The sequence below is a fragment of the Conger conger genome, chromosome 8, assembly GCF_963514075.1.
Source record: "Conger conger chromosome 8, fConCon1.1, whole genome shotgun sequence".
In the NCBI taxonomy this organism is placed as follows: domain Eukaryota; kingdom Metazoa; phylum Chordata; class Actinopteri; order Anguilliformes; family Congridae; genus Conger; species Conger conger.
In genome coordinates, this window is record NC_083767.1 from 12,277,310 (window position 1) to 12,292,131 (window position 14,822).

At 45.7% G+C, this 14,822-nt stretch overlaps 1 protein-coding gene across 5 annotated transcripts in view; it reads left to right on the forward strand.

The window, feature by feature from the left end:
* The first annotated feature begins 1,262 nt into the window (after positions 1–1,262).
* LOC133135463 (coiled-coil domain-containing protein 171-like) overlaps positions 1,263–14,822 on the forward strand; it is a 76,792-nt gene continuing 63,232 nt past the window's right edge. For 3 of the 5 annotated variants that reach the window (XM_061252485.1, XM_061252489.1, XM_061252487.1), the window contains exons 1-10: positions 1,988–2,038; positions 2,765–2,940; positions 3,218–3,368; positions 3,834–4,008; positions 4,464–4,654; positions 6,719–6,865; positions 7,690–7,782; positions 8,032–8,192; positions 8,997–9,135; positions 14,092–14,194. In XM_061252485.1, the coding sequence (XP_061108469.1) occupies positions 2,786–2,940; positions 3,218–3,368; positions 3,834–4,008; positions 4,464–4,654; positions 6,719–6,865; positions 7,690–7,782; positions 8,032–8,192; positions 8,997–9,135; positions 14,092–14,194 (1,315 nt within the window). In that variant the 5' untranslated portion in view covers positions 1,988–2,038; positions 2,765–2,785. Of the gene's footprint in view, positions 1,302–1,987; positions 2,039–2,764; positions 2,941–3,217; positions 3,369–3,833; positions 4,009–4,463; positions 4,655–6,718; positions 6,866–7,689; positions 7,783–8,031; positions 8,193–8,996; positions 9,136–14,091; positions 14,195–14,822 lie in introns of those variants that run through there. The other 2 variants (XM_061252486.1, XM_061252488.1) reach the window with 2 other exon arrangements.

Consider the following 14,822-nt stretch of genomic DNA (forward strand, 5'->3'; position numbering starts at 1 on the left):
ATTTCACTTATGTAGTTTATGTACTTCTAGCCAGATCCACTGGGTTATCTATAAACCTATGAGCCTCAAAGTTAGGTTGTGTGATGATAAATAAGTAAATAGAAATAGTCAGACAGACAAACATACAGATAGATTTATAGATAGCCCAGTTCCAAGATGGTACTTCAGGCAAAACTAGTATGCAAAATATGCAAATGACAACGGAGGAGTATAAAGCAGTATTCTGCATACAAAATGTACATATAAACGTAGACTGATATGATACACAATATTGGTGCTTTTTATAAAAAAAGAGCAGGACTTTAGTGACACCTAGTGGTACTGTACCACACAAAAGTAGCCAAAGGCTATCTACAATATTGTTAGAGTAAAATACATTTCATACATGAAACCCAAGACACAAAAGAACAAAGAACAAACAAAACCTTGGAATTTACTACAATAACATAGAATGTCACTGGACTGCATTTTAAAAAAAAGTCATATGTAGCAGATCTGCATTCCAAAAGGTGAGCTGAGAGTGACTGGTATGCAGGCTGTGCATGATTATATATTTAATCTTTTGTAATAATTATCTTTTAAACAATGAATAACCTGTGGGCCAAGTGTGTCATTGGGAGAAGTTGATGTCATCCTAACCCAAGGAACTCTGATTAATTAAGTTAAAACTCCCCTACCCCAGGTGGCATAAAACCAGTTGGCCAGGTTTTCCCACTGCAACAGATCACAGTCAAATAATTAGGACGTTCAGAACCTGCAATGTCTAGGGTTGTCTAGGCAAGTGAATCTTTGTCAAATAACCCACTCATAAGCCATTCAATTTTCAACTGTCCATCTGTTTGTCAAAATGATAAACCGAATGGTTTGATTTAAGTATGAATATACAGTGACTTCAGAAAATATTCAGACCCCAAACTTTATTGTGTTGTACATTTAATTTTAAATGGTTCAAATTGCCATTTATGTAACACCAGTCTATCTGTTAGCATTGGTTTCATTAATTCTAGGCATCTATACATGAAACACAAAAAAGGCAACATGAATCTATTTTAGCATAGTCAATCATTTAATAATTATTACCAAGGAGTAGCTATAAATTACATTACTGGCTCATCACAGCTACCATATACAGTAGATATAGTCAAACCCCCCTCCTCTATGAAATCATGCCTGCTGCTTCAGTCAGAGGGTAATTAATTCCCTTGGCTAGGGACCTAAGCATGCAGAGACTAATTGCATCTCTCATTGTGTGGTGCCACATGGTGAGGCAGGTGCTGCCACGTTGCCTCTATCTTCTAAATGTAAGTAGAGCGCAGCTTGCCATTCCATATCTATTGGACATAGCATACTTTAACCAGAATGATTAAAATAGAGAACTGCAACTTTGCTACAAATTGAAGCACTTTCCCTGCAATAGAATGCTATGGGCATTACAGGAAAAGCTTTGAATGGGCTTAATATCTTCCACCTTCCTCACCCTTGAGTGGGAAGTTGGGAAGATATATCGGTGAGACGCACGAAGCGGGCTCCAAATCAGGATTTAAATGGAACCTGACAATATTTAGGCAGGCTCCGGGAAATACATTTATTTCATTCGTAAACCGGATATTTACAGCAGTGCGATAAACCCCATATACATTAGATAATAGCAGTGATCATTGAACAATGAACAGCAAGCGGCAACAGCGGCGCGAAGCCGAACAACTTGGCAAAGTAGGTGTCATTGTTATCATGTGACCCACCAGACACTTCAGACTGAACTTGGTTTTGTACTGTTTACTGCGACTGTGCAAAATAACAAGGAAATTCGTCCGCTCCCCCTAACAAACAGTAGAAACAGTTGCTGTGGAATAGATTTAATTCCAAGTCATTTCAGGATAACTATTATTTAGCCGACGATAAAGGTGGGGTTTCATCGTACCTTTAAACAAGTTGGTAGTTTCTTGACCAATCAGACAAGGGGACTGTGAACGGAAGTTACGTTTGTTGCTTAAAAGAAGGAAATGGAACATGGCGTCAGATTCAAACGGAATTTCAGGTTCGGATGGTATTTGTATTCAGATTGGTGTCATAATTTAATAAATGCCCGTTATTTATTTTCATATTTCCCCCCTTAACGCCGTTTAATTTGCTGTTACAATTGAACCTTTTGCACAGTAGCCTTAGGGCAAGTATTCACTGTCACTAGATTCAATTTACAAGCCACTGTCTACTGTAGAATAACAGTTAGCTAACTTTGAGGCAGTGTGTATGTTCGTATAACGTTAGCAAAGTTAGCTAGCAATATTTGTTAGCTAGCCTAACTAGCTAGGTGTATCTGTGTAAGGTATCGTTATCATGTCAGCCATTAATCCAGCTAACATGTTGTTGGCAAATGTTAACTAGTTTGCTTCATAAAGGAGCAATCTGACAATTATTTCGTAAAAAAAACGGACTCCTACTACTATCTTGTTTATGAAGTCGTTAGCTAATCTTACCATCCGAACGTCAATTGAATGTTAAACAACGCTGTTAAGAATTGACTATGTCGCCATGCCTGGATAAATTGGGAGCTGACGTTGGAGGAGAGAAAAACGATTTAAATCTGGACACGAATTGATTAAGCCCAACGTTAGGTCTATTCCACTAGCCGAGTTTTTTTTCTTTACCGATTGTACGTTTGCTGTGTTCGTGCATGTTCCAAGTCGAATATGTGCATTTTATGTAGTAGCGTTATTATAGTCAAATGAAATCTCCTCATTTTGACAATTCATTCAATGAATAGGGTAAAAAGGAACTTGCAGCAATGCCCACTGTATCTCCAAAGGCTTCAACGAAGTCACGGCATCGTGACAAATCTCTGAACAGGATTAAAGAGACCGCACAGTCGAAACAAAGCCTGCGGACCTCACAAAAACAGGCTCCACAGTCGCCTAAGCCTTCCCACGATGAAATGGCAAGGTAAGGTACCTTCTTTCCATCATTAAGCCATTGCTTGTCCACGATGACCCAGGTGGTGTTTGATCAAAATGCCCAAACGTATCAGTCCTGTCTCGGATTAATGCATTTTAAAGATGAATATGAAATTCATTTGGCGATTATATTTAAATAGAAACTAACCATCTTCAGTTACTTTTTCGATTGCTTTCAGCTGTCATTCACTTTGGTTTTGTAACGAGCTAAAACGTAGTGGTTCAGTCACTTATCTTTCTATGTCCTTTTCAACCTTTCTCTGCAGACTAAAAGAGATTATTAATAAACTTCAAAGTGAACCACAAATTATCCAAAGCGAAGTGATGGATGACTTCAGTGGCTCCTCAGACTTGAGATGGAAAGTCAACAAATTGGAGAAGGACAAGCTGGAATTATCTACTAAGTACAATGAAGAGGTATCTTGTTGGTCTCTCTACATCTCAGATCCAATGCAATTCAGATGTTTTCAGGTTGTCCTCGTGTGGCTCCATCACAAAAGGTCCTGTTGGTTCTGGTCAGTACTGTTCTATAGTCAAACATACAATTCCGGTTCCACTATCAGATAGACAAATTGAGAGAGTAGAGTCCTGTTTCAGAGAAGTTACTGCCAACTAGATAATCCTGGGGGGTATTTCATGAAGTATGATTACTGAGTTTGCTGGATAACTGCACTGAGTAAAACCTGGAACAGCTTTTTAAATTTTTTTTTATATAACTAGTCCATGCTCCAGATGGTTCTGTGTTTTACTTTATGTTGTTATCCAGCTAACTATCTTGCTTTGTGAAATCCCCCCCCCCCCCGGAAGTGAAGTTCTTGGAACACTGCTCAGCATTTTCAGATGAGATGAGCTCAGTAAACTCTTGCACAAACGCTCCACTAGGTGGCCAGATATGAAGGGGAGATAGCGAAGCTCCGGGCTGCTTTGGAGAGAGGAGAGGCTCAGAGGCAGAACTTGGAGTATGAGATGGCTCTGGTCAGAAGGGACGCCATGATGGAGAAGAATGCGACCGAGGTGAAGGCCGCAGCTGTCCACAGTAGAAGCGAAAAGCTGAAAGGTGAGCTTTTTCTTCAACACACTCACCATTCACATCACCTCATCACAAATGCAGTGAACGCATTTTCGGCCAGTTTCACAGACACCGCTTAACCTTAGGCCTAGACTAAATTCAGTTTTGAATGGAGATACAAAACTTGATTTAGTCCAGGACTAAGCTTAATCTGCATCTGTGAAACCAGCCCTTCATCATTTTAATCAGTCAGAAGGCACATTGCAGAAGTATTGACTGTAATCCTTTTAAGTTTAACAGATGCAGACTAGTCCTAGACTAAGTTCTATTTTGATAGGAGATTCTCCATACAAAGCTCAATTTAGTCCAGGACTAAGCTTAATGTGTTTCTCTGAAACCACCCCATAGTGTTGGAGATGCATTTCTTGCATCTTATGCGAGTACAGTTGAAAGTAGGTCTACATCACAGAGTGAGGTGATTTATGATATGACTGTGTGTGTAGTCCGAGCTGCTGAGCTGCAGCAGCGTGTGTTGGACCTGGAGAAGGCCCTGAGTCTCACCAGACACGCGCGTGATGAGGACCAGCAAGCCCTGCACTTAGAGCTGGAGGAGAGGGACCGGCTCCTTATGACCACCAACGCAGAGTGTGACCACCTCACCACGGAGAAGAAACGCCTGGAGGCCCTGCTTCAGGTACCGACCGCTCTGCCCCCCATGACCACACACCAGAGCTCTGCTTCAGGTACTGACCGCTCTGCCCCCCATGACCACACACCAGAGCTCTGCTTCAGGTACTGACCGCTCTGCCCCCCATGACCACACACCAGAGCTCTGCTTCAGGTACTGACCGCTCTGCCCCCCATGACCACACACCAGAGCTCTGCTTCAGGTACTGACCGCTCTGCCCCCCATGACCACACACCAGAGCTCTGCTTCGGGTGCTGACCGCTCTGCCCCCCATGACCACACACCAGAGCTCTGCTTCAGGTACTGACCGCTCTGCCCCCCATGACCACACACCAGAGCTCTGCTTCAGGTACTGACCGCTCTGCCCCCCATGACCACACACCAGAGCTCTGCTTCAGGTACTGACCGCTCTGTATGCCATGACCACACACCAGAGCTCTGCTTCAGGTACTGACCACTCTGCCCCCCATGACCACACACCAGAGCTCTGCTTCAGGTACTGACCGCTCTGTATGCCATGACCACACACCAGAGCTCTGCTTCAGGTACTGACCACTCTGCCCCCCATGACCACACACCAGAGCTCTGCTTCAGGTACTGACCGCTCTGTATGCCATGACCACACACCGACCGCTCTGTCTGCCATGACCACAATACCAACTGTAAAACAGTTTGTATAGGGACACAAAAACAATCTTCGGCTGTCATTCATCTGCTTTTCAAGAACTAGCTGAAATGTCATATGGTGTAAATGCTGGGGCTAATTAGAGCTAATGTGCATTAAAACCTGAAATGGATAAGGCCCTTGTTGCCCACCTCTCCTCGTGACGTGCAGTCTTGGCCCAACTTGGCCTTTTGGAGAACATATTATCTTGCAGAAATCATAAATCTTAAATCTTATCTCTTCACTCTAATATTTAAGGTCAGGTCGAGAAACCCAAGAAATTATTAATTGCCTAAAGTACCCAGAACAGTGTGTATGGGGAGTTTCTGTTTGTTGCGTAAGACTAAAGAGCAACGCATCTCTTGCAAAAAACATAAAAATTCCCCTACAGAGGAAAATGACCAAGAGCAGATGAGCATCAATGGAGGTTAGCAGTGCTGCTGGTCAAACCGAGCGCCAGTGTGGAGGGTAAAGACCTGAGCCATGCAGTGGGAATGCTAAAACACTGAAATGAGTTTCTCAGTGCATGGCCTTGAGACTGAAGTGTATTCACCGATGAAGCAGAACCTGTCTGTTTATCAGTGGAGTAGAGTTAATACCAAAGTGATGTTTAAGGAAAAGAAGTTGCACGTAGAGCAGAGTTGAGCCAGAATTCCGAAAAACTCTGTGTTCAATCGCCTGTCTGAGCTGGTTATCAGCACTTGGGCCTTCTGAGAGAATGTTTAGAGCTTAGCCTGACTGTTAGGAAGTGCAGGTAAATTCTAATGAGGTGAACACGAGCTTTTAACATGGCCAAACATTAAATGTATTTACCGAGCTGACTGTTTTATTCTGTGCTTCTCATCCCTTGATACATGCAGTATATGCCATTTCATATATTCTTTCTATGTGTAGCTGTTTACTATGTAGTCTTCATATTTTGATGGTTTTGGTTAAGGTATTGGAGGTTCTAGTCCAACAATGCCCTCTTGTGGACATTTGAAGTCTCACTATTTCCCTGATGCTATTTAATTTACCCAAAGTAATATAATGTGCTAATTTAATCATAATAGTAATAACCATAATAACAGAGGTGGAAAACCGAGGTTCCGAAAAAAGTCCTCCTCAGTATTGCATGGCTGGAAGAAATGCGTGGATGCATGAAGGATTACTTTGTGTGCGGAGTAAAGCCCAGAAAAGCTCCATGATTTGGAACGGTTTCAGCATTTAACTCTGCCGTTATCCAGCTAACTCCGTAAGCCAAGGCCCAGTTCACTTTCACTAATTATGTGACCTGCTAGGTTCAGAGAATAATAATAATAAATAATAATAAATAATAATAATTGGTGAAATGAGGTGGTGTGGCGCGGACGTTTGAGTTGAGTACTAAACCCCTGAACTTTATGGACGTCCTCCCTGTGGAGCAGAGTGAGGAGGACACTCTGAAGGAGCTCCGCAGGAGGATGGACCAGATGCAGGAGGAGAGGGAGAGGGACACAGAGAGCCTGAGGAGGCAGGCCGGGGAGCTCCGCTTAGTCTCCGAAAGGGAGCACCGCTTCAAGATGGAGCTGGAGGTACTCTTCTCCTCTCTGCAGGACTTATTCCACGTTACTGCTTTTGAAAACATCCCCTTCTGGCCTTTTCCTGGTAAATGGATGAAACAAACCATGTGTTTCTTTAACCTGTGAAGTTGTGTGCTTGGTGCCCCCTAGTGATCGTATTTGAAATGTTTTGACTTCACTTCTTTTGTGACTACTTCACAACCGCACCTGTGTTCAGGTTTATATAGGTTAAATATTTTACTGAAGCACAGTCAATTTTTACATTTTAATTAAAATGTTTATATAAAAAAAGTACGACATTCATAATTGCTGCTGTATCATAGGAAATGTTGTGCAGTCCTAGATGCATTGCAGAAAGCATGTCACAAGCATGATATTGGACCCCACCCCATCATATGACAATATGTTTGTCAAAAATAAATTGGTGCACAGTTGGCGACAAACACTGAAGTGAAACAGAAAATCTTGATTGTAATAGTCTTTTGTATATGGATATAACTATATAACATAACCTTTTTAAGAAAATAGTTAATTTAATTTAATTTAGCTTTAAAGGCAAGGATTCTACTTTCTATTTTTAGATTTTTAACTTCAGTTTACCAGTGTTTTTTTCCGTGGCTAGTTTCAGTTTCTGTTTACAGCAACAACCCTGCTGTCACCAAGATATGCATGTGCACACACACACACACACACACACACAGACACACACAGACACACACAGACACACACACACCCTCTCTGCTGTGAATGTGCTCCGTCCGTGGGTAAGTTGGTAAACGCAGGCTGGTTGTGGCTGGTGTCTTTGAGAACACTGTTCTTTCATGCTCACTCTTTAGGCAGCTCAGCTCAGAGTGAAGGCCCTGGAGGAGAACGTGGAGTCCGAGAGGGCAGCCCACCTGGAGTCCAAATTAAACTCTGAAATCATACAGGTACACCATCATTACCCTGCATCGTATTCTGTTTATTCTGTGTGTTCGTCTACACAAACTTTTGGCCTCTCAGGTGGGGGGGAAAAAAAAATCTACAAGTGAGTGTTTTTGTCTAGTAAAAAATGAAAAGAAAATTAATATCGGTAAGCATAATACCAGGACACGCTGATATCCATGTGTGGGATGTACAGTACTGTTTTAAAGCATTGTTATTGATACACGTGTGTGTGTGTGTGTGTGTGTTGTAAGCTGCGTGCCCGGGACCTTGAGGCTGTGCTTCAGCTGGAGAAGAGTGCCCAGGTGGAGGCTCTCTCCAGTCTGGAGCTGATGAAACACAGGTTTGGGGATGTGGAGAAGGCCTATGAGCAGGAGAGGGACAAGGCCAGAGATTCCCTCCAGCAACTCGCCAAGTAAGACTCAGAGTGCACACACACACACACTACATACACACGCACACACACTCTCACACACACTCACACACACACACACACACTCACACACTCACACTCACTCACACTACATACACACACACACACACTCACACTCACTCACACTACATACACACACACACACACACTCTCTCACACACACACACACTCACTCACACTACATACACACACACGCTCACACTACACACTCTCTCACTCTCTCACTCTCTCACTCTCTCACTCTCTCACTCTCTCACTCTACATACACTCACACACGCTCGCCCAGTAAGACTCGCGCACACACACACACACACACACACACACATGCACACACAGGCACGCACTCTGCATACACTCACATGTTCTCACCCAGTAAGACTCAGGACGCGCCCACACAGGCACACAGACCGACAATCACACATGCAACACACAGAAAGTTGGAAGTTGGAAGTTAGTTTCTTACTCAATATCCCTCAGAACCCAAGCCTGATAAATACTGCAGATTTACTGATTTGGTGCTCAGGACCTTAACTTTTTCGCAGTGGTCATATCGATGTTTGTTGCTCTAAGCAAAACCACATTATTAGTTTTTCGCTTATTATATTAGTGTTATTGGTTTCAGTTGCAATATTAATGATTGACTTCAGGGACGGGGATTAAAAAAGAATTGACAACAGGCCTTTTTAAAAAAAGAAAAAGGAAAAAAAAGAAAACCGATGCGTAATTTCGTCTGGCAGGTTAGTGTGGATGTGTTTAAAGGCTAACGCCGGGCTGTGTCTCCCGGAGGTTTGAGAAGGATTATCTGGCCAGGAAGAGCGAGCTGACAGAGGAGTTGAAGGAGAAGAGGAGAGCTGTGGTAGAGCTCACTGGAGCCCTGCAGGCGTTCGAGAGGCAGCAGGGCCAGTCGCAGATCAATCTGGAAAAGGTGTGTACCCGAACCGCTCGCGTTATCGCAACCTCTGTGTCACACTGGCGTGTTCACCCCCTGTTCCTCAAATCACGGTCCTCCAGGGCCCAGGGTTTCCACCCACCCTTTACCGCGGGGGTCAGGTCTGACAACAGCACTAGACGTCAGCACCAACTAACTGTTCCGTTAATTACCTCAGAGGAAAGGGAACTAGGGCTGGTTTTGGATTCGACAGCTGGATTTGACTATCCCCGTTTGTACACACTTAACTTCTCCTGTGTGAGGCCCATATTCAAACAAAAATGTATTTCTTTTTTTTTTTTTTTTTTGTTCTGGGAAGTGGGGTTAAAACGATGTCTTTAGTTTTAGCTGAATTTGCCACCGGATGAAATATGAACGACCTCTACAAATTCTGGAGGTAATCATTGTGCAAATGTCTGTGTCTCTAGAGAATTTTATTACATTTTTTTCTCTAGAGAATTCACTTGCTTCGCGTTTCTGTTTTTGTTTTTTAGTTTGGGTGGTTTATCTCCCTGCAGGCGAAATGCTTGGTACAGTTCATTCTAGAGCAACTGATCATTCTTCAGTATGTTCAGCTGCAGTAAATAATGCAGATTAAGTGCAGTTTAGTCAGAATTGTGTAGTTATTTTGGTCGGAGAGGGTGCATTGAGCAGGACTGTGTTGCGTGGGTTGATCCGGTCGTTAGCCGGGTGAATCCGGTTCCCGTGACGGGCGGACGGCGCTTCCTTGCCGTTGCGTTTCGGCCGTTGTCCTCTGTAGCCCCATCCGTGGGCTGAAGGGCAGCCCGCGTTCAGCCAGGGCCGTGGAGACGCCAGCGCGCCTCCTTCTCCTCCTCCTCCCCTCTCAGAGCCGGGAGGAGCGCTCCCAGCCCGCAGGGCCTGACCTTGTCATTGGAATAGCGCCAGGCCGGAGAGGTAAAAAAAAAAAAAAAGAGAAGGAAAGAAAGAAAGAAAAGAAGAGACGCTCTGCCTGAAGGAGCGTCCGGGGGAAGAGGGCCGGTCGGGCGGCTGCCCTTCACCCAGCCAGACAGGACCTTGGCACGGCGTCTCCGCCTCGGAGACCGGGGGCCCGGGGCCACGCTGCTCTGGCCCCGCTGCTGAGCTGCTCTGGGACCCCCCCTCTCGCTCCCCTTCCTGCAGGGCCTGAAGGTTTTACCTCACCACCGCGCCGGGTCTGTGCGCTGTCTCACCGACTGTCTGCTTCCACAGTCCTCCCAGGGACGCACTGTCCAAAAATATCCTCTGAGATTTCCCATTAACACACTTTCCCGCCCCTGAACGGTAAGCAAATAAAGTCACCTGCTGTTCTCTTAAAAATCAACCAAGCCAAAATTATTTTAGGTGTCTTTATTTGCTTATTGAGATACAAAGACATTTTTTTTATATACTTCCCCTAGCCCTCAGAATTCTTCCATACCAGAATGTCTTTGTATCTCATGAGATTTCTCATAAGTCTCCCACTCGTTAATAATAAGCAAACAGTCACCTGCAGTATTTTAGGCGCGGTTGATTTTAATTGTAATTATTTTTAGAATGGAGCTATATCAGGGATGAATTGGAGCAATTTCGAATGCACGTCTGCAACAGTTGCATCTTGTTCTGCGTCGTCACCAATAACAATGTGTCTCATTTGTTATTCAAATTCTTGTACTTTCTGTTTCATCCTTTTATTGTGCATAATACTCTTTGCTCCAAATGACTGTCTTTGCTCCCACTTCCCTGGGTCATTTTTCATGCTTAATGCAGATTGTAATCCATTAGGCAGGAAAGCGAGGGCTTCAGTGGGCAGCTAGTGTAGTTGGCTCGGATGTGTGTGAGCCTGCGATCCCATATGCATGCAGAATTGCAATTTGCTTGTCAGTGTGACCGGCAGATTTTGAGCATATGTAGGAAGTTGCAGAGGATCCTGGGATGTATTTATGTGCCACATGCAAAGCGAATGGCACTTCCAGCAATGTGCATCTGGTCAGAGAAACGCTGTGAATAACTGCCAGAAGAATGTACCACCCCCTCCCTTTACTCTCTGTGCTTTCCAACGTTTAAAGATGAGGGGGAAACAGTGACACCCGGTGGACAGACCGCTACAGTGCGGTTACAGACGCCGAAAGCGTTGCCCTACAACTCCACCGAGCGCGCTAATTAATTTTTGCTTAACGTTGAATGATAATGGTAGCGCGTGTTATTCTTGTTTCTGGTACAAAAATAAATTTGTTTATGGCCACTTCAGGATGAATAGTGGCCCGGACAGGGACTGCGTTAGAGGGACAAGAAAATTAATCAGGAGGAACGGTGACCTACACGGAGGAAGCGTGACCTACACACAAAAACGCGTCGGGCTGACCCCTGCTTCCCGGGCCTGGTGTTGGAGTCTCCACGGGGGGGCTGACACATTCTTGGAAGGGCGCAGCGCCATACATTGTCTCGCCGTGTAGAATCGGACGGGGAGGGGGGGGGGGGGGGGGGGAGTGGAGGGGAGGGCTCGGTCGCCGCGGGGAACGGCGGCCGCAGCTGGCAGCGGCCCTCTCTCCAGAGCGAGCGGGCGGGCGGGAGGCGGGACGGACCGTCGTTCCGAGCCGGACGCGGTCCACCTGGCAGGTCCACGGTCGCGAATCGCGTTCCAGAGGCCCCGTGCCAGGCCGGGGGTTTGGCGGGAGACGGGGAAGGCTCCCAGCCCTGAACTCGTTTCACAGATCCTGCGGTTTGAGCTTTCCCCGGGCCTGCAGAAGTGCTGAGCGCGGGCTAATAAGAAGTGCTCTCATGGCTTCATACACTGCGCTGGGGCACGTGGGATATCCAGTGTCCTGCTTGGAATGAGGGAAATAACACTCAGAAAAGAGCTTTTAGATTACAGCAAGGTTATTGAAACCATTATGGAAACTTTTAAGCGCTTTCTTAGTCTTGTTCACAGATGAAACCAGTCAGCCTTAACTGATTTTTATGAATGAAATGACAGGAGGAACACTGCTTCATCATGCTTCTGTAAAAAATGACGCCTCCGTCATGTATGTCCTTAATCATTCTCAGTTGCATTTTGGCCCATACACCTTGTTTTCAGTTACTTAGCTGGTTACTGGTTGAAAGGACCACATGGCCATCTTGAGACAGAGTGCAGTTCACCAGGCTGTAGCTTGAAGTCCTACACATATCTTTGGCTGCTAAAATTTGATAATTTTGGAACATAGGTTTTCTCAGCTTAAAAAAAAAAAATCAGCCCTGTTAATGTGGTCTGAGACACGCTTTCTCTGCTGTCTGAGACGCTCTGTCTCTCTCTCTCGCTCGCGCTCTCTCTCTCTTTGCTGTCTGAGATGCTCTCTCTCTCTCTCTCTCTCTCTCTCTCTCTCTCTCTCTCTCTCTCTCTCTCTCTCTCTCTCTCTCTCTCTCTCTCTCTGCTGTCTGAGACTCTCTCTCTCTCTCTCTCTCTCTCTCTCTCTCTCTCTCTCTCTCTCTCTCTCTCTCTCTCTTTCTGTCTCTGCTGTCTGAGACGCACGCTCTCTCTCTGCTGTCTGAGAGTCTCTGCTATCTCAAACCTTCTGACTGCTATCTTTGCTTTTTTGAGGTGTTCTCACTGCAGTTTGAGGTGTCCCTGCACTGTTAGTGTTCTCTATGCCTCTTGAGGGTTGTTGAGTGTGGAGTTGTTCCTGGTATTTGATGCCCTAAGAAGGGCACCTTGGCAGAGTTAAGTGAGTGATGGTGCCCTTCAGCGGATGGTGTGTTTGTGCCCAGTGGTGGAGAGGGAGTGCCCATTCTGGAACCCCCGCGGGTTGGCATCTTTCCGCACTCACCGCTGGCACCCCTTCAACGTCGCCAGTTCCAGTTCACAAGGAAGTTCATGAAATAACCCTCAGGTCAACGTCTTAATTCATCCTGATGAGTTTGTGCATGTCAGAATGTTGCCAGTATTTATTTATTTAATGTATTTATTTATATATTTATGTATTTTATTCATTTGTGCCACTAGTAGTCCGTGAAACCATTAATTTGGTGGTATTTATTCACCTGTGTATTTAGCCCACTATTTTCTGTCTTGCAAGATTCTGGCAATGTGCAGATGTTAGGTGGTCCATCTTATGAATGGAAAGCCATAGAAAACTTTGATTCAGTGATTGGTCAGTGGTCAGTATCAGTTACAGCATGTTTTCAAAGGTGTCGTACAACAAATTTCTCTGACTGACCAAAATATGACCTTTTGCATGCCAGTAAATGAAAGAACATCTGTGATCTGATTGCGTGGAAGTGGAGAGTTTGTCTTTGCGCTTATTGTCCGGTTCATCCAGCACGCCAAATGATTTTGCAGGTATAACTGTGTTGAAGCTGGCTAGCTGAATGTACCACGCTGAAAGGCCAGTGACTCCAGGACTGCAGTGTTACTGGGGGGGGGGCGGGGGGGTGGGCGGCAGGATATTGGCTTCCTTCCTCTCTCTCTCCACCCATTAAGGCTCAGGGCCAATTCGGCTTGGCTCATTGCTTTCTATGATCAAGTGCCTTTAGTTACTGTAATGGATCCAAACATTTATCTGGCAGTACTTCAGGCTTTTCACTTACTGAGATCTTGGCTGAAGCATGGGTCACTGGATTGTACTCATTTACAATGTCTGATATGGCGCAATACATTTTCCTTTCTAACGACATCATTTTCTGCTGTCATTAAATATAGATATCGCCTTCGTGTTGAATTAATTTCGCAATCGGCTTAACTCCCGGTCGCGACCGATATTGTTGTAGACGCTGTTAAGGGACACCAGGATGTGCTTGCAAATGGTAACAGATGAAACTGACTGGCTGATGCCACAGCAGTTTGAATCTGGAACATTCTACAGACCGAGTTTTCTCATGAAGCTTCCCATATCGTAGCTTAGCCATAAATTCGAGTGATTGGCGAAAACTAATAAGAAATGTAATTCCATCATTTGCGTAACGGAAACGGCGTTTTTTGTCGTGTCTCCTCCGGCGAAGGTGCGGATGCAGCACGCCTGCCTGGAGGAGTCGTTGGAGGGCTTCAGGAGGGACCTGGAGCAGACCCTTCGCCACTGCGCCGTGTCAGACCCGCGGAGCTCCGGTGAGTGTCTGAGCGCGGGGGGATGACAGATGCGTCTGTCAGCGGGCCAAGAGTCGCCACCGCGGCCGCCCCTCCCCTCCTCACGTGCCTCCGTTCGGTGACAGGACAGAAGCGGGGCCCTCGCAGAGGCGGGCCGTCCAGCTGGGCTCGGAGGAGGGTGATTGAGAGGGGGACCTGCTGTCGACGGCCCCCTGATTTGATTGGCCGACGCCAGGGTCAGCGCGCGAGGACAGGGAAAGGGCTCTCTTGCTGGGAAGCGGATCCAGCTGAGACCGGGGTTGGTACAGCTTGCCTGGAGAGCGGAGCAGATGTTTTAGTCGGAGCCAGCCAAATTCCGACGCAACCTTCAGCTACTTGGAGGTCAGCTATTCAATAAGGGTTGCGCGGGAACGTTTTCCGAAGCAACCGCTTCAACTTTAATACAACAACATATTAATTACAGGGGCCTGACTCGGGGTTGCAGTGCAACATCTGACCTCGCCGATGTGGGCCTCCATATGGTGCGGAGAACGGCCAACCTTAAGGCAGCGTTGCGAGTCCTGCCCGTTATGCCGGCTGGAAGCGTGTTTCAGTATGAAGACAGGAAAAATGAGCTGCCAGCCTTTCAAAATATCACCGGAGAGCGTTA